At 32.9% G+C, this 21,665-nt stretch overlaps 1 protein-coding gene across 1 annotated transcript; it reads right to left on the bottom strand.

Annotated features, from left to right (window-relative positions):
* Positions 1-380: 380 nt before the first annotated feature.
* Positions 381-20,752, bottom strand: LOC123566506 (interferon-induced protein 44-like; the record flags this gene model as incomplete). The annotated part of the gene is made up of 5 exons (XM_053534750.1): positions 381-385; positions 970-1,179; positions 8,363-8,528; positions 17,234-17,389; positions 20,531-20,752. Coding segments are annotated over 5 exons (759 nt in total), but the record flags the coding sequence as incomplete, so codon positions are not given.
* Positions 20,753-21,665: the final 913 nt, after the last annotated feature.

Here is a 21,665-nt window from a genome sequence, read left to right as displayed (position 1 = left end):
CAACATTGATTGAATGTACGGGGAGACTTTTTACGGCCGCCACACGGCACAAACAACACAGTTGTGCGCATAAAAAACAAAGAAAGACAAGGACATAGAATATATGGAAACATTTCGGTTTATAAATATTTAGACCTGCAGTTGCACAATATGGTGAAATTTGTTTTATAACATTGGCTTAGTATAATCTTAAGCTATAAAGATGGCAGAGATGTGGTTTGAATATCTACTGCAAAACATTAAAAACGCTACGAAGTTAGTTTTTTTTCTAATTTTGTATTTTTTCTAGCAGACAATGTCCCTGATAAGCTTTGAATAGAGATGAATATGTATTGATATCATTCTAAGAAGAAATTCGAAAAATTGAATAAATAACTTACCTCACCTACATTCAAATACACAAACAAAAAAGTGTCAAACATTAAAAAGTACATGTAAATACCATTACCAATACAATGTAAACTGATGATATCAAATTAATATTGTAGCTTATTCATCCGTTCCTCAATGAAATAAATCATAGTTTTGTAACAGTTAGATTCAGTCTGATAAAAATCATGCAACGGCATTATGGGAAAGATAATTCAAAATATTTTACTGTGATTAAAGTCCGTGTTAAACAATCCAGGACTGGAATTATAATCATAATTATGTACAATGTAGCGCACAAGCCCTTTTCAATTAAATTATTTACGCTCCGCGAGCGCAAGCAAGAAGCAAAATATAAAATATTGTGTTATCGATATTGTGTTTTTGAAAAATATACGAACGGCAAATCCTATGAATTACTGTTTAATTGTATGAGACTTCAAAATCACATGTGGCTAAATCCTATAAAAATGCTTTGCGTAGGTACGTTATACAGCTTTTAAATAATTCTATGAGGGGTGGTCAAAAACTGATACACAAAGAACATGGCATGTCTATTAATATTAAAAGGATGGTTAGGACAATACTGCTAATACTCACCTAACAGGAGGGCATCGAATTCAGGGATCGGGTACTTTTCATTAACGTAATTTCGCACTGGGTATATTTTGGTTTCTCTGATACCCAACATTTCAATGAGCTTGTCTTTTAATGCTTTAATCTTCTGGTTTTCATACACCTGCAAAACATCCTTCCGCACGGGTAAACTCGCTACGTCGCATTTTGTCGCTACCACAATGTACGGAATGTCTGAAATCAAACGGCAGTATGAGTTCCTTATTAAAACGAAACAATGTATTGCCTAAACCGTTACGGAGTCTGACATAGAGGTTATTTCCTGAAGCTGAAGACTAATAAAGAGTAATACAGCATATAGAAAATTGTTTCTGAGACAAAACTCTCAGCAAGAATAAATAGTACATACCTGCAGTAAGAGTTAAGAACCCTTACAGTTTCGGTCATTTTATAGTGCTTATGATATGTGTAATATTTTAAACCATTTGTTTTTTTATAATTTTCTGAGAAATATACTTATAAGCAAAACTTCACACTTCGTTTAAAATGAGCATACATTTAACAAAATTTAAATCATAATAACGGAATCTGTTCTGAAAATCGTGTTAAGATTCCAAAGTGATGAGCTTGAAAGCATTCAATCTAATAGTTTTCTTAGCAGCCAGGTTACATATAAACTTTCAAAAAACTTCTGCTTTCAAAAGGAACACAAATTTGACAAAATAACATCTATTGTTATGTACCCTGCCCTATGATGTTACTGTATGATGACAAGGACGTATTGAGTTTAGAAGTTTTTAGCTTTATAGATAATAAGAACCTTGCTTATGTGTGTTCTTTAGCCAACATTTATTAACTTAATAGTCTGGAAGCCTAGGTCCACCATTTTGAAAATACAAAATATTTTTACACCATGTTATAGGGGAAGGTCCACTACTTACATAAAGTGAGCTTGCGCATTTGTTTTCGCTTGCAGATAGGAGAAATCCAAGATGGTCGCCAAACTAAAGAAAATGAACAAAATACGGTAATGTCAGCAGCATTTTGAATCACATCAAAATATGGTATTGAAAACAACTTTGATTGCATTTACAATATACAAGTACTCAGAAATCGTATTTACAAATATCTACAACCTCAATGTCAAGGTCACACTCAATGTCAAAAGGTCAAATTTACTGATTGTTTTGCTATTCGACTATTAACGTTGGGTATAAAATTACGAGAAAATCAACATCAATGCTCATTCTTATGTACAACATTCATGTGTTTTCAGTTTTGAAACCATCCAGATCCATATTTCAATTTCCATGGAGCAATACAAGATGGCGACTAAGGTGGCTGACATTTGCAGAAAAAGGTTGAATTTAAATAAGTACGAATTTAACGACTTTAAGTTTCATTACTATTACAAAGAACAGAAAACTGTGCAATGTTCAGTATGTTCAATTCCAGTGGTTCGCTTTGCTAGTTGAAGATTCTAGGTTTCCTGTATTATTGCATTTCAAACATACTCCATCCCCACTCAATCTATAATGGGAAATATCACTCAACCTTGCTGGCAGGTCATAGTCTACACTGTTCCCTCCTTAGACAGCAGGTAAGTTTGCAAAGACTGATTAGCTGGCATCAATTTATTCAGATGATCAGGGTCGTCACCAGTTGGCAAGGGTAGGTAATTTTAGCACTCTTAAGTGGAAAAGAATTGTAACACATTTAGTAAACATTTGTTACCAACACTCTATGGCAGAGCTCGTTCATTGTATTTGTTTGATAGAAAATATTTACATTCGCCCTTTTCTCTTGCATAAGAAATTTGAAGCCCGCCTGCTTAGCTCAATAGGGAGATCACAGGTCTACGGATCGCGGGGTCGCAAGTTCAAGCCCTGTGCAAGACGTACGTTCTCTGTGACGGTTTGATAAAAGACATTGTGATCTCTACTTTTGATTCATGTGGGGAAGTTGGCGGTTACTTGCGGAGAATAGTTTTGTACCGGTACAGAATCCAGGAACCTGCCCACCGTTACATAACTGAAATACTGTTGAAAAACGGCGTTAAGCACAAAACAACCAAGTAACCACAGGAAATTATGACATCCATTTTATATGAACAGCAAAGTCAAAGGCACGAAATTCACGTCAATACTGCTTAGTGATAACGGACCGCTGCTTTGACGACGTCCGCCTATAGTCAGCGATAAACGTTCCCTAGGCTAGATAACGTTGCAGTTGTTCCTTCTAGTGAACAGAATTCCCGGGAAACTGGCTTTAATGCAAAATACAACAAAATATGTGCAATTTAAAGTAAATTCTTGTTTACAACTGGAAAGCAAAAATATGTAAGTACATGTATAATAAGTGATTTTTTTGTGTTCATTCGAAATGAACGACAGGTTAGGATCGGCAAATTTTACATGGATCGCCGTGGATTTGCCGATCCTATTTTGTCCTCTATTTTGTATGAACATTGAAACAAAGTTTTCATTCCTTAAATGAATACATTCTGAAGAAAATCTTGAAGTGGATGATAATAAATGTATTATGAGAATTGTATATAGGTATTGTAATCATAATTTAAGACACAATTGTGTAAGGTAATTTATACCAGTTTAATAGTTATGCTCTCTCAGAACTTGTATACATTCTTTTACAAACTATAAATTGATAGACTGATTTATACCTTTCTATGACGATCTCGTTATGATATCTTTTTTGACCTTTTGGCCATTTCTGTATCTAATATATATATATATATATATATATATATATATATATATATATATATATATATATATATATATATATATATATATATATATATATATATATATATATATATATATATAGAAAAAAATATATATAAAGTAAAAGACTATATATATTTATGTATGTGTGTGAACTTTCTTCTTTTAAGCACTATCTTGTAATGATTTATATTGCAGGTACTTGTTTGCACTAAAACCACAGTAACTGTTGTGTTAAAACTGTATAGATATAGAGTCATCAAGTTTTGCTATGTAAAACTTTAGGCCCTCCACTTCAATTTAGTTTGACAGTGCAGAACACTAGTTTAGAAATTCACATGAAGAAAAACATACCAAAAGTGTTCATCGGTAGATCAGTTTATTTTCTATGCCCAATGAATATCAATACAACGTAACAGGAATTTGTTTCTCGTGACAAAATAGGGAACCGTTCATGCTTTGCCTGATTGCTGTATAATTTGATATTAACGTCTTCAGCTTCAGGAAATGACCTCTACGTCAGACTCCGTAACGTCTTTTCAAGGATTTGGCACATTTCTTTTTTACTTCATTTGGCTATTTAAAACCCAGCTAAATTAAATTCTGAATAGCCAAAGAATGCAAGTAAAAACAATGACAGAAATAGGACACACTGGTAATGATATGAGGTGACACTCGGAAGAGAGAGAGAGAGAGAGAGAGAGAGAGAGAGAGAGATATGTGCGCTACTGTAACACCAAACCTTAATAAATGCCCGGTTCTAATCTATCACAGAGAAAGGCTTACCTGACGAGGAATAAGTATGTTAAGCGGTAAACACATTAATGTAAGGATTTTCACAAGACACATGCTGCGTTTTGACTTCGGTGACAACTTATTAAGCATGGCAAAGGAAATGCAACTAATTGATGCTCCAAAAGGAAGAGCTTTGTCAATATAAATTTTGTCACGAAAGTTAAATCCTAATAACGCAAATCGGATGGGGGAACTGCTATAAAAAGAGCTGCAATCTTAATGTCAACTTTAAACTATATGCAATGTCTCCCATGGTTCTGTACTAGCATAACCTGCTCACCGAAACATGTATACTAAAAACAGCGCAATTTTGGATCTATATAACCATAGATTGACTCGCCAGGCGGGTAGGAAAGTTAATTAATAATCATGAACTCATCCACCTGGGACTTTCTTAGGCACGAGACCAATCGGAGATCCGATTAAATTAGGAAACGGCGGTCCTTCCACCACTATGTCAGCTTTAATTTCAGTGTTAACTTGTTTATGAATAATATCAGGATACAGCTTTACAGTCCGTTATGAAAATCCTTTTAAGGTAAAAAAAGCGTTATGCAGCGTCATCTGGTGGAACGTCAACCATTATGCTTGAGGGCGCAACGTCTTTGCGTTCTAACCGTTGACGGTAAACAGGTTATGGCTATTATTATAATACATACGTAAAAAAGTCTTACATGAGCTTTTATGGCAGTTTTGGCATGAAATCAATTAAATAATCTCGTTTAACTTTTTTCAGTTTGACCACAGGGGTCCGGCACATGAATGGATTGAGTTTAATGACTTATTTTGAGTGCTGGAGCTAAAATTATGAAATAAAAAAATAACACAAAAAAAAACAACATATTAATATAGCTACTCCCTTGACTAGTGAGTAGTAATATAAGTATGTTCTTTTTTTTCATAATAATGACTCTAGGACTCAAAAATATGTCATTAAACTCTTCAACAGCTGCAAACATATTTATGTCTCCTGATATTGGTATGAGATAAAGCTACTTTCTGACAAAAATATAGACTAAATAAAAGAAAACTGGTGGTGTAATACTAAGTTTTATACAAAAATGACCTTTGACCTAAAGCATTGAACTTGACACTGCAAACTCCGTGTTTCTATATCTTTAAAGTCACACACTGTTAAGTTTTAAATTAACACTTTATTGACAGTGATCATTTTTATAAAATTTCTGAAAATGTAGGCCTACCCATAGTATATGAGCTGGCGGCCATCTTGGATTTCTCTGATTCGCATGAGTGGTCAGCTTGTCAAAGTCAATTTTCATAAACAATGGACATCCCCTAACATAATACCCTAGAAATAATTTGTTTAGCAGAGGATGCACAAAAAATTGCAATTTTTAAGCTTTACTCGCCTTGGCTCCCATACTATAAAGTTAAAAAGGCATAATTTCGGCAAAATACAAGTAGAATTTTGTAAAATCAGACAAGCTAAAACATATTGGGAGACAACGGATAATAGGTAAGAATCTCTGCAATCAAGTTTTGAACGGACGAACACTCAAGTGTAATCCTAACTGCATTAAAGCAGGCAGAGATCATAGAGTGTAATACGGTAGCTTTTGATGTTCTGGCTAGATTCATTTCATCAGTGTTAAAAGTACTTTTGAAATTATTTACTTTATACTACATAGCTTGGTTATTGAAACTGCTCATTTTAAACAAGTAAATGAAGTATTACCATGCAATACAAAGTCCCCTACTGATGTATGCTGGAAGGCATCTTATTTTCTCCATTGTTATTTATAGTAACAAATAAAGGCAGTTAATCTTAAAAAAATCTATAATAATATAAGTCCACACATAACTCTTTACGAGGTAGAGATAAGGATAAGTTAAAATACACCTTATATTGGATATAACACGCATGTTGAAACTTCAAAAAGTGATCTCGATTTTTCAAACGTTACAACAAAGGGATGCAACAAAGGGATGCAACAAAGGGAGGAATTTCTAAAAAAAAAAAAAAAAAAAATCAAGAGGGTGCCTTATGGGAATGAACATTTTTGCCAAGTTACATTAAAATCCCTCCATGTAAGAAGATGAAATGTTCCGGACAAAGTCATTCTTGAATGTGGACTTCAACCTCTAAGTATTACCTTCACCTTAAACCTACGGACCTGGTTCTTGCGCAGAAAATCCCTCACATGGTGGCGAACATTTGTGTCAAGTAATATCAAAATCCCTCCAGGTATGAAGAAGAAATGCTCCGGATAAAGTCATTCTTGTAGCTGACGTTTGACCTCTAAGTGTGACCTTGACCTAAGACCTAGGGACCTTGTTCTTGCTAATGACAATCCACTACATGATGGTGAACATTAGTGCCAAGTAATATTAAAATCCCTGTAGATAAATTCATAAATTTGAGTTACAGACTGGACAGGAAAAATAGCCATTTTGTGACTTCAAAGTGTGACCTTGACCTTTCAGCTATAGACCCGGGATTTTGTGCATTACACGTTGTCTTGTTAAGGGGAATATTTGTGTCAACTGATATTTAAATCCCGTTTTGCATGACAAAGTTATAGACGGGACAAGAAACAATTCCCATTGACCTTTCATCTTCAGTTGTGATGTGGACCTTTTTAACTAGGTTTCTGTGTGTTGCACATTATCTCAACATGGGGAACATTCATATAAAGTAATTTTCTAATCCCTGAATGGATGTCAGAATTACTGACCGGACAGGAAAAAAACTGCATTCCTATATTCTAGTTTATAGCCAGTAGGGGACTAATAAAAATACAAGTTTAATATAGACAGTTGGAAAAAATTGCAGCATAACATGTTGTCACTAGAGAGCCTGTCCAATGGTATAATTAAATATAAATGACCAAATAATTGGTGGTCATATTAGCATGCTGGTATGATTTTGTACTTTCAAGAAATACTGATCAAGTGAAAATTTCAGATTTGCTTAACAATTCGGTTAAAAAGTGATAGTTTTCCATACCAAAAATGTTAAAAGTATTTTCATTTACGTCATTTTTTTATGATGAATGAATTTTAAAATGTGGTGTTCATTTTGATAAAATACTAGTTCTTGTTGTCAATGAAAGAAACTTGTTTTTACTCCATTTAGAGACCTTCAATTTTAGGCTATTTTAGGCAAAAGTGAACTTGTATTTTGCCGTCATATTATTTTTGTCTTACAACCAGGATTTCCAATATCTACTCGATACTTAGTAACGTAAAAGGCTGGTTTTACGCGTGAAAAAAGATGAATCCGTAATAAAGCACAATATCGTGAAAGCCGGAAATATGGCGTAAATGGCGTCGCCGTTAAAACTACGTGTAAAATACGCGGCACGTTGTCGCCTTCAACGCACTAGGCCTAGACATATAGTGGGGGAATCATCATAAGTTTAACTGTTTTCTATTCCAAAAGTTAGATGTAATTTTCACATATACACAATATTCGATATGTATAAATGTTAATTCAATGGACATTTCACTGGATAACGGGGTCCCACTATTGCATGTGGAAACTTAAAATACCGGTTTACGCGTCAGTAGCAGAATCAGCTGATTACTTCACACAGTGATGTCATATGTGCCACATTACCGGCAAAGTAAACATAGATGCAGACCGGAGGTTGGTGTGTTCTCATTTGTTTTTACAAGCAAGTTTGGACGTATTTCACTTTGCAAATGTGCAGACGTATGAAGTAAAGCATGTTCTTTGTTGTAAGAGATATATTCTAATTACTGTTTGCGTATTTTGTATAAAAGAGTTCAGTTAATTCTTAGGTGTGCAATATTACCGGCAACAGGGCTACATATCAAAGTCGGGTTCACAGTTGTTTCATAAAGGTATTTTGTCATATTATATTATATTACAATTATTTCAATATCAAACTTACCACTTTCAAAAAGCCAATTTTGGAATTCGCAGAACATCTTTAAAGACGAGTCTGATAGGTTATACAGAGCAGATATGTCGATGACAAAACACACGCAATGTATCCGGTCTTTAAGTTGTGGACACTTCACAAAATCCGTAGAATCGGCATTTATTCCATCTTGAATCTGAATGCATTTAATGACACGAAAACTATAACTAACATGAATTGTCACCCTAGAAAGGATTTTATTTCATAAAATTCACAATGAACATATGAAACTCGCAAAGACATAATGACTAAATGAAATAATGATAGTTCCTGCAGTATCTGTAGTATTTGATACTATAAATATTTGTTTGGCTATCTGATCTTGCACAACGCACTGGTGTTTCCGGTGATTTTTACCATACTGAAAAACCCTCCTGATACATTCTATGCCAGATGACTTCCGTGTTGTTATTGCCAACCGAGGATCCGTGCGTTTTTTATATATTGTCATGAACAATTCTATTAATCCATTTCTTGTACCTTGATAGTTGCCTTTCTTCCATATAGCATATTTTGAAGGCTCAACGCGAAACTGGTTTAAGTGTATATAGAAATAGAAGCAGATAGACTAGTTTTGCGTTGAACCCTCGATTCAAAACTACAATATTACCGATAAAGAATAAAACTAAACCGAAACTTCTTTGTTATGTATCTTTGAAACGTCACCACGGAATTTCTGTTTACCATCTTAAATTTCCTGTGCTTTCTTCGAAATACGTTTCTACCAGAAAGAGCAATATAAGAATAATTGTTTATCTTGAAAATACGGCATGGAAGAAAAATAATCTTTCACCGGTTGTAGATGTAGTTAGAAATATCTGACTTTTGGGTAACTGTTTTTTTGTTTGCTTTTTTTTTTTTGTTGTTTTTTGTTTTTTTTTTTGTTTTTTTTTTTTTGGATAGAGCCTCGTTACGGCCAATACAGTTACCTTCAAAACTTACTATTCCCATCTGCAATGACAACCAGTAACATATCATATTCTTAAAAGTAGAGAATAATTCATAATTCACACGAAAAGTATCCGTCACGGCAAGTGAACACAACCAATATTTTTAGTCCATGAGCCAGACCCAGCAATTTTGGCCAGCGGTACCATCCGAGGTGATAAAAGCTTAGTGCTATTTTTGGATAGGTAGGCCTCTGACAATTCAGAAACTATGATAACATTGCAGTGGTGGTAGCTTTTTGTGAGTTATTAGCCGTGCAGTAACACCATCCCAAAATAGACTTTCATCAAACTTCTGTTATACATAAGAAGACTTTCTATTTCAAACTAATGGTTCTCTCTCATTTTTGACTATATTTGTTTCGAAATTGATAGACAAACAACTCAGTTTATGTATTTTACGTATTTTATAGAACTGTTGTTGAACCATTGCCTCTTTAGCGTTTAGTGATTGCAATTACAGACACACATAGATCAGTGCTTAAACATAATTAAAGAACACAAATATTGTTTCATAATATGCAGTTAGAAAGGTATTTTGCTCATTCTTGAACTAATGTGACATGTTTAAATACATATAAGTATAAGGCAGTAGAATTCTACAAATCACAAAATCAAGTTGTCTGCCATTGGCTGTTGGGGCGCTTGTAATTTATGGCCTATTAATGTGCGTTACCTACTTGTTTGAAATTAATTTATACTTCTGTAAATGATATCGAGCAGAAAGGTATGAATGTCGTTAAATCAAAGCAATTTCTGAACTAGTTTCGATATTTTAAATCTATAATTAGACAGTTATTCGCAGGCCATTAGTTTTTAATATCAAAGTCTCCTTGCTGTTACAGTAATTTATGTGACAATACACATGTAGACGCAAAATACAAAATATGTTGTTTAAACATGATGTCTTACTATCTGATCTATCTTAAAGGTGCATACACATGCCTACTTCTGTATCAATGTTCTTATGCTTAAACATTAAACATTTTTATGCTGAATAATACCAGATGGTACTTTTATACAGTAAAATACGTTACCATAAAATCAAGATTTTCATATTATTTCATATAAACATGATATAGTGGTTGTTATTTAGTATGATGTTTAGAAAAGAAACATTTTAACTAATCAATAAAATCATTCTACAATTAGATATCAAATGCCATGTGAATTAATTGAAAGGAAAAGTTATTATGTTACAATATGTTACCGTAATCGGTAATATGCTGCTGTTATTATTTTCAGTCATTGTATATCATGTCAAGGTTATTCTTTGTTTTCAATAAACCACATTTTCTATGTATTCAACAAACTAGAGCATTCTTAGTTATGACTCTTTATCACTGTCTGAATCTTATAAAATGTCGTCAATATTGGTTAGCTCATAAGTTTCACTGGTTTCGTTTATGTCAGTGTTCCACAATAAGTTCTTCAGGAACAATCTTTTTGTCACTCAAGTTCCAGCAATTTTTTTCAACACCAGGAAGATAAAGGCTATTCTCATGGGCAGGTAGGCAAATATACACCTTAAAGAAAAGATCAAGGTCGTTTAATTTTATATGAATAAAACTACAAAAGTATTAACTGAATGTAGAAAAACATTAAGGGATTGTATCAAATTTGAGTCTATTATATTAACAATCAGTTTTCTTATTTTTTACAATAGCTACGCAAATATGTATATTTACAATTTTGTAGATTAATATAAGTAAATGAATAAATAGCTGACTTGTCTGATATGGTGGCAACAGGGTCATGTCTATGCCGTCGGAACTATCAAGAACGTCGTCTTGGTTGCCGCTCCAAAACGTCGTCGGAGCACACATGTTGACGTCTGCGAGTTAAGCTGTCTGAACATAATTGAGTTTTGTTGTCATTATTGCTCATGAAATATTTCCAATTCTGCGGATGTTTTGGTATTTTTGACCCGAAAACAGAAGTGTTGGCGCAGTTCCACGTCGTTTTCTTTCGACAGGCTAGATTGTTTTGGAAAAGTATGTATCTGCAACGAAATCTACTATGAACGCATCGCCACCAGAGATGCTAGATACATTTTCAATAGAATGGTATGATTGTTGCAGCTCGATACTTCCTTTAACTCATTCTGCCCGCGCGACGCATTAATGCGTCGACCAATTGTTATCTGAATACCGCGTGCCGCTTCTAGGCGGAGTTGTTATCTACATCTGGAAACCGCGCGCTGCGTACATGCGTCTTTACAGTACTAGCTCTGAATTCCGCATGACGCATTCAGTCGTCACATTTCATTGGTCTTAAATAAAATCTTTTAGTTTTTTCTTACAAGTTGGACCAATCATTTTTTTGGTTGCGTAACATTTTCAAAACATAAATAAAACCGGATGTTAAAATAAATGCTTTCGTTGAAGAAAGCTGTAAAAGAGTTATAATTTGTGATTTCTCGAAGCCTGAAAATTACGGATGATTCTTTATACGATCGAAACATAAAAAAAAGTGAATAAATAAATAAATAGATACCAACAAATATTTATTGAGAAATGACAGTTGAAATAATGCAACCCAAAAGTATATACTTTTTCGCTCGTCGCTGTGCGGCAAAAAATGCCATCTACGAGATCAAACAAGTTTACGGCTAATTGAGTTTATTCTCATTATTATCATTCTTACGTTTTATTAGAATGAAATTATCATTAAACATTGTGCCAGAATTTCATTTAAATCTGTCAAAATTTAACAGAGATAAATATAAAAACATAGCTATGGAGCTACAAAGGGCGTTGAGTTTATTCTTTATAAGTACGGTTCTTAACATTTGAGTGCGGAAAAAAATGAATTATAAATGATCGGGTACTGTTATAAAAAATACACACACAGTAAAGACAGACGTACATAATTACCGCACAAAAAAGAAAACATTTTCTTTTACATGTAAGATTAAAGTATCTTTAACTCATGCACACCAGATCTTTAATTCTTACCTAATATGCGATATAACAATGCTCATGTGTGTATAAAAATGTAAAAGCACCTTCGTTGGTATCTATCTATTTATTTCTTTATTCATCTATTTATTTTGATGCTAAACTTCGAGACTGTTTCTTGATCTATAGAATGAAGTGTTTATAGTAACTCAATTATTTCGACAGCTTGTTTATGACACCTTAGAAACTCCACAAAATTGTTTCAAAATTCAAATTTTCATGAAGTACATGTACATGTTTTCTGAAAATTAGCTAAAATATTCATTTTATTACATCTTCATAATAAACACATACGCTTATTTTTTATGAGAAATAACTTTATTTTGATGCGTTTTGATTGCCTGGATGCGTATAAATGAGTAAAATCAGTGTTAAAAAATGACAATATTATGTATTTAAAATTATTTGTAAGAATTGTTCGTATTTGTTGTTGAAATATGTGCATGATAAAAATTTAGCATTTTATAATGTTGCCAAAACAAGATCCGATGAGAGAATATGGTCATTTGTTTTGTGCCTTTAGTTCAATAGTCTGTTGAAATGGCTGTACTACAAAGCTGCATGAAATTAATTTTGTTGCGTAGCTACTTCGATTTACTTACAAAGAGTGCAAATTCCATACCTATTAGCACATATTTGATGTCATATGTCACTAATTAACAACAATATCCAAAGCAAAAAACTACAAAATCAATGCTATCTCTCAAAATATCTCTCGATATTCCGGGTAGATTGGCTTATCAGCATCCTAGGTGGTTGAAAGATAAATATCAGCAGAGCAGAAGCGGAGATACCGCTTTAGGGCAGAATGAGTTAACGTAGTATAATAGTTTGGCTTTGTCTGTCTTTGTTTCCTATTTTGGACACAGGGAATTTTATGTCTACATCATGCGCGTTCAACAACTAATATCACGAATAGTCCAGACACATTTCATTCAGCTTTGAATGGAAACATAATTTATTTTTTCTATAACTGTCATCACTTTTTAAATCCGAATAATCGGCTTTGATCTGTGCAGGTTCCACTTCTTTTTGTGTGGATTTGTCTTCTAAAGTCATATCTGTTTTCGGTTGTGTAGTTTCAACATATTTAGCTTGCATGTGCTGTGTTAAATGACACCTGTAGAATGAAAAACATTTTCTGCTAAAACGTATGATGCTTTTCTATTTCTTGGAATGAAGGTTGACAGTCTGTTCTATAGTAGGTTTTACAGCAATCTGTGATACTGGTACGGCTGATCTAGACACACTGAAGCCATGACCCCTCAAAAGCTTTTCTGCACAAGCGTGGGTTACTTAAGATTCATCATAATGAACAGATAGGGGAGCGGTGGTCTAGTGGATAAGGTGTCGGCTCAATCCAGGAGTCGTGGGTTCGAGCCCCACTGGGGTCACAACCATGACTTTTCTATTGACATCAGTATTGGTTTTCCAGGAAGTGGACTCGACAGTGATACAAATAGGCTTGACGCTTTCATTACAATCGAGCTAAAACAAATTATTATAAACTAACGGATACGCAGGTAGATACATGTACATTGCATCGTTCAGATGATTGGACGCAAATGATAGTGAGCACAATTTGTACCAGACTCCTATATGCACATCCAGGCTGTTGACATTTGTGGCCTCTATTAATGCCAGTATATAATGAATGATATCAATAAAGTGTATACAGAAGTGTGCCCTTTTCCGTGATGTCTCTCTCTGACACTTTTGAAGTGTTGGTACTTTTGAAAGTACTCTTTGAACGCTTTCAACAGATTTTCAAGGCTTGGATTGTCAGCAAGTTTCTTTACTTGTTTACATAAACATCGGTTGAAGGTCAAATAATTATGGTTGAATATATGTGCCCTCTGTTAATAAGTAAGTGTCAGAAGATTTCTAACATTTAAACTTAGAATGATAGTGTCCCTATGAGGCCATGGTGTTCCAATGAGTATTTATTTGTTTTCTATTTAAAACATAATCTTAAAACGTATTACAATATAATATATACATGTAAAAATATGTTCTTGAACATTTATAATTGATTTGTACTGATTTCGGTAACACAAATTATTGTAACGTAAAATTCGTACAACTATTGCAATGAGATGGTGATTCACTGCATTCTAGTAAATATATAGTTCAACAATACAAATTATGTATAGTTATTATAAAAAAATATAACTTTTTCTCGATCTGTGAAGAGCATTTTCTTCACTTTAGAAATTTCAGTTTTGTAAAATTTTGGTAACATACAAACTTATATGGAGATTACATCATGGTAAAGTTCCTTCCACCGCAGAAAAAATAGTTATAAGAAACACTATTCAGTCTGTACTTTCAGTTGTATGAAGAATCATAACATCCTGGTTATTGGGTTATAAGTACGGGTAAAATATCTATATTGTTGGTAATAAAATCACTGTTACGTAAATTAGACTAATTTAGATTTTAACGTGTGCGTGAAAGAATGAAAGAATTCTTGTTCTAAAGCACATTCAATTCATTGTTAAATAAGACTGTTAATAAACTACAGAATGCACTTTTTCTTAATCATTGTGTAACACTATTTCATAGTCTTAAATGGTTTTAGGAAACATATTAAATGCCCTAACAATCAAACTGCATTTATGTAGGAATAAAATGCATTCAGTATGTACTTTCCGAAAGCCATAATGTGGAATTCCGTAGGGAAGGCAGGGGGTACCTCAAGGTCTAACATCTATCTGAATCAAATCTAATTATGAACTGTAATTATGCTGAATAGATGTCCATGCTGTTAAGATGTTCTTTATAATCATTATTTTAATTAACATTTATTCAAAGAAGCAAACCCCAAAATATCTAAAATCAGGGAAATATTTCATTTATTTGTTCTTAAATACTTGTTACAAATACATCAATTATTCAAACTGAATAGCATATGTTCCATAATTCATATGTCTACATTGGATATATTTTAGCTCACCTGAACTTGTATCTAAGTGTAGGCATATAACAGGATGATATCACACCAAAAGTTATCGTCGATACATTGCTATCATATATTATCTTGCTCCAGGGTTGTATACCTTTCCAAATATCACTATAAGAATTAATCCCCCGATATGGTACCAATCAACCATATGCCTCATGTACTATTTCTCGAACACGTCCGCAGTGACAGATACAGAACTGAGTGTAAGATAGATATTGTACGCAAACCCCGGAAAATATGCATTTGTCTCCATTTGCCGTGCCAGCATTGCCGGGTGAAAATAATTTATTTTGTTTATAACATGCATAAATTAAAAATAAAAAAAATATTTCAAGACAAGAACTTGATATTTTTCATTTATTTTTTGGGTGTATTTGGATCTAGCAAGGACAGTATTTAAATCAGATCGCCAAGGAAACGGAATGTGTTTTTTTTTTCTTTTTTTTTTTAATTTCTCTCAAACAAGTGGTCCTTTTATCTTAAGATTAACCCAGCCATAACGTTTGGGCACACAATTTGCCATTAATCGTGAGGTAAAACACCACATATCTGAATATTTATTATGTCTTACATAAAACAGAAGTCAAAAACTAAAGTGTTGTCTTAGTTTTCTTTCTTTGAAAGTAACATGAGTAATTGGCTATACACAATGTTTACCAGAAGGATAAACGGGCTGTTTCACTTGTCGCATACCAGTATACGGATTAAAAATGTTAAGCAATGAATCTGAGATAATTTATTTTACTGATATTTTCAGATTTGTCATCCAACAGTAAGTAATTACATAATATTTGTTTGCTTTTTTGGCACATTGAATATATCTCACCGAAAGCTAAGACAATTTCATATTTTAACAATAGCATAGTGCATGGAATTTCCATTTTTCCTTCGTAACAAACAAATTTTAATTTTATGCATTTGATAAGTGGAGGCAGAAATAGAAATAGATTAAAAAGAAACACAATATCATTCAGAGTACGAGTGATATGGACATTGCGCCATTAAAATTCAGTACTTTGACTATCAGTATATATATATATATATATAATTATACAGTTATCCAAGAGTCGGATATTTCTAACTACATCAACAACCGGCAAAAGATTATTTTTCTTCCATGCAGTATTTTTCAAGATATAAAACAATTATTCTTATAGCGCTCTTTCTGGTAGATATATATCTTTAAATATATCTTTATTAGTTTTTGCCTAGCGGCGAAGTATCAAAAAGCTGACAAAATAAGTCAAAGAATGACATTTTGGCATGATTCCCGTCTGCTAGGCAAAACGAAACACGCTTATGTAGCACGATATTACTTAAATGTTTAATGAACATCTGCATCATAAAGGAAGTTTTATGTCAAAAAGGAGTTATATAACAGATAAATTTTAATTTGACTAACATATGAATATCCTTTATAGTTCAAACTTGTAATTGTTAAATTATTTGAGAGCTACAGTTGCATTAAAATGGCTCATCTGAAAACTTTGTCACTAAATGGAATGCCTTAATGTATCCTAAATGCAAAACTATTTTATCCGCACGCTTCAGAGAAACAAATATACAAGCTTCGCACCGAAAGTAAAGTTTGACAATTTTTAGTAGTATTTTCCTAAGCAAGAATAGTGATTCTTCTGCTGTTGGAAATATGGAACACATGTCCATTAGTTTTGTAAAGACAAGCCAAGAAAATTAATGATGTTATAAATGTGCCAACACTGCAGTTGTTGGTGGACAAGGAACGGACACATGCAGAACAAGAACGGATACTATAAATTGTGTCAATGGTTCGACTAACAACTGCTTCATCAACTATCAGCAGAAATAACATATTTATAATAGTTATGCAATTTACATATTTCTGTACTTCCAAGTAGGACGACAATCTCACATCATAAAAATTATATTAATGAAAAAATGTTCGCTTCCAGAACTTGATACAATTTAACAGAAGAAATGTTGTATTTACTTTGTATTTGTTCGGAACATGACCATTCACGATATGTTTTACTTGATCCAGATCAAGTCCATTATCTTCTTGAATCCCTGGCATATCTCCAAAATAAACATGACTTGACTTTAAATCACCGGTTTCGCTCCTATGTTTGATTTCATACAGCTGAAACTGGTATATGTACAAAGAATTTATCATGCATATACAATAAAGTAAAGAAATAGTAAAACAAGGGTCTGTAGCGACTGACAAAGCATTTTCCACTGATTTATTAGAATCATCATACAGTTTCGATTAAATTTGACCTCAGCTTCCAAAACCAATAAAAATCATTTTACTGGTCAGGGCAAGCATCCAATGAAATTTCTCACCTATACAGGCTATGATCTTGTACCGGAAAAAAAGCTAGCATCAATTGGTAAAACGATTTTACTGATATGCGTTTATTATTTGATAGCTGGTACAATTCAAAAATGCGTTACTGAGATGAAAATGATTAAAAGGGACTTCATTCCAGATTTTTGCAAAAATGGTCTTTCTTATAAATTGAAGTATGTTATGTTATCGACATAAAAAACATAAGTGCTTGTTACTAAACTATTCAGACAAAGTTAATTCAAGAAATTAAGACATATGCAAGTAGGAAATCGAACTGGGATTGTCTTAACAGCCGTTAAAAAATAAAATATAAACCTTTTATAAAGTTACCTAATGGGGATCTTTTACTAAAATATTTTCTCTTTAGATAGTTACATTAAATGTATGAAATCCTCATGAAATATAATAAGCTTTACTTAATAAATGAATTCTGTTTGCGTTGTATGAGCTACATTCATAATTGAATGACATGCGGTAGCAACAGTTGATTATTCAAAAGAAAAAAAAAAAAAAAAAAAAAAAAAAAAAAAAAAAAAAAAAAAAAAAAACAGACAGATTTTGTTCATTTCTAGAAAAACGCGTCTAAATATTTTGACGGCCATACCTTTTCAGTTACCGAATTTGATTTTAAAGTAATAAAATTATTATTATCAATTAGCTTATGAAACATGCTTTTAAATATATTATGTACGATTATTACCAACAATCTGTTGAAATGTTTTTGCAATTTTACATACGCGTGCTGTTTACAAGCAATTGAACCGAACTATGCAAAATGGCTGGAATTAAACTGCGAATAGCCAAAACAGAAAATTATAAAACATATCAATTCAACCAAATTTATTCCAATGACCATGGGCGTAGCATAGTCCTTTTACCGAAGTACCTGAAATTTAGGAATCAATCGCATTTACATTTATTATTTCACTTCCTCTGCAAATAAAAATAATACATAGCAACAAAAGAAACATTTACCATAGTACAAATCTATGGCTTAATAGTAGTACCTCTCTGTCTTTAAATAAGGTTCGGCAACATTGTCAAATCGTTTCGATCACAAAAGCTTTGCAGAAACTTGTCTGACAAGGAAAGAGCGAACCTGTCTTTTGCATTTTATTGTCCGCGCCCACAGACGCTGAGTATTTTTCGATGGCATTTTGTTAGAACAGTGTACTATGTCGTTTTATTTTCTTTCGATTTGCAAAATTTCTATGTATTGTTACATCTCTCCCATGAAGTAAATATAACATCAAGCCCATTATCTTTAGAGTTCAGTACAAGTATAGCATTCGTGTTTGAACGCATGGTTCAAGTGTTAACCCTCAATAATAGAATGCAAACAAAAAGGATAATAGCTTTATTATATTTTACAAGTCATCGTTAGCCTAATATTGATAAAGATAAAATAGTGATATATTTAAATTCAAAAAGGTGCTTATTTAAACCACGAACATTTTCAGCTGTTATGATTTTTATAGGAAAAACGCTAATGATTATCCCCGCTTAAATTAAACAGACGCGCTAAAGTCAACGTTCAAACATAATCAAAAGCATTATATATGGAGGAATGGGGCTTTCAAATAATAAAGCTTATCACAAATCTGTACTTAAACGCAACGAACTCTTTTCATACCGTTAACAAATCGAACAAAATAAATCTCTGGGTATGGTAGGTCTTCGTCTTTTCATTGATAAACTTATCATTTCATCTGTGAAATGATTTTCTCTCATTGAACAGCAAAGGCTGTAAACAAGTTACTAAATTTCTATAAAAATGACATGATAACGACGGTGGTTCTGTCGGTAAAAATGGCTGAGAAGATCCAATTTATTCCCTTCTGATACATTACAGAGCAAACATCAGTTCGCTGGTCACACGTTTTCTTGCGTTGTATGGTCCATTAGTTTTCTTAAAATATTTTTATGATTACTTAAGAAGACAGGTTCGAAAAAATTTGTAGTCCCCGCCTGCCCAAACCTTCCGATTTCGAATCTATTTGGAATTACTAGAAACGACTTTACATTACTATTATAAAACAAACCTTAGAGTGCAACTTAGATATAAAGTGGAGAAAAATATTACCAATGTAAACCTTTTGAAGTACCTTGATTTTCAAACAAGCACATAGTAACGGCACCCACCTTTTTATATGTTTTGATTTCCTGTCATTAATTTATCATGTAATTTGCTAATTTTCATTACAGTCAATGTTTCAAATTTATAAGAACTTCCTCATATTGAAATTGAAATAATTTCTTCCGATAACCTTGTATTTTCCCGTTTGATATACTATATGCAAATAGATAACCAGGATTTCTGCTTTCATTTTATTATGTCAAACTCCATTCATCATTTGGAAATATATATTACACAAAATTAATCAAAAAGTACTCAGATGGTACTTGACAAGAGGCTTAACAAAACAGGCAAGGAAAACAGGCAAGGAAACTGAGACAAGGAAACTGAGATTATTAAAAAATGGCTCAAAGAATAAGTCTATTTACGTAATTGTCCGCTTGCATTGATCTGGCTCTCATGAATTTTCCATATGTTTCCGTAAGTTAATTTTAGTTTTCCAAACGTAAATTGCAATATTACTTTTGTAAAAACAATATATATACAATTTTAAACATCATCATGTCGCATGTACAGAAATAGCTGCTCGGACAAAACGTTTAGCTATTGGTATCGGGGTGGCAGGATCAAGTGTTTTTAATTATACCGTACCAAGGTTAATTGATGTTTTCAATATGTCAATTAATTTCATTGACATATGACAAATATACTACCTACCTCATTGATGTTTTTAACAAATACAAATGGGTCGGGGATGAGTAAAGATAAGTTGATGGAGGTGATGACAATGTAGCAATCAATTTATTACGGCCTTTCAAACTGAAGAATTAAGCTAAAACGAGGAAAAAGTATTTTACCTTTTGTGTTGTAGACATTAAAGATGAATTTTTGGCTACATATCCCGCTGTTGCTTTTGAAGATATTTTGCCACTTAATGTAGACAAAATAGAATCAATCAAACTCGACTTTCCGCAATGAACTGAACCAAAACAGAGGACTCGCAGCTCATTATTTTCATCAAATCCGGAGAGCTCTTTCGACAATTCCATCTTTTCCTCCTCCCTTTCCTCTTTTTGTGTCTATAATGTATCAGAGTTTACGGTAAAATTATAATGAATAAAATGGTAATCGTAATTTTATAGAAGATTTAATCATGCTATCAAAGATATTAAGCTGACCGACTTAAAATCAAATAGCGATTATTGTATTGAAACGCTCAAAGAAACACAAACTGACATTTACTCCCATAACTTAAAATTGTTCAGTTCGAATAAATATTTATGATGTTGGATTAGCTCATGGAACTAGAGTTTACAAATGATAAGAAAATGATATTTCGACGTAACATATTATTTGGGAAGTGTACTTTACAAGGCAAACAAACACAATAATGTGCCATTATGTTTAAGATTTATGTGTTCTGCTCATCACTTGTACACACCGATTCTAATCTGATACCTCTCTTACGCTACACTTAATAATCTCCAGAATATCTTATATATAGCAAATTGAACAAATCACAGAAAAAAAAGTGATCGCATATTAAGTCGCATTTTTCCTAACGTCTAAAGGCAGTATCCAATTCGGCAGAATTTCTTTGTATATATTTCGTCTTGTTCAGTCATCGTATGTTCAATGGACACTGGCCTTGAAATCATTAAAATAAACATTCTTACCAGGTTTTATGACGATATGGTGATAAAAGTGGCCTCTACAAGATTTTTCTTTGTCTAAGTGATGACATAGATTTTGACCCACATGACTCAGGTTCAAACTTATCATAGGAATCATCTATATAAAATTCTAGCCACGTTTTATGAACACGGGGTCATAGATATAGCCTCCAGAGGGTTAACAAGCTTCCCTTTAGATTTGTGACCTAGTATTTGACCCATATGACCCAGTGTCGAACATGGCTTAGAAATCATCAAGAAGAAATATTATGAACAAGTTCCATGAAGATCGGATCATAACTATTTGTCGGACAGATAG

This window comes from Mercenaria mercenaria, unplaced genomic scaffold (genome assembly GCF_021730395.1).
Source record: "Mercenaria mercenaria strain notata unplaced genomic scaffold, MADL_Memer_1 contig_3967, whole genome shotgun sequence".
Taxonomy (NCBI): Eukaryota; Metazoa; Mollusca; class Bivalvia; order Venerida; family Veneridae; genus Mercenaria; species Mercenaria mercenaria.
The sequence above is the reverse complement of the archived record's forward strand: the minus strand, read 5'-3'. Positions and strand labels throughout refer to the sequence as shown.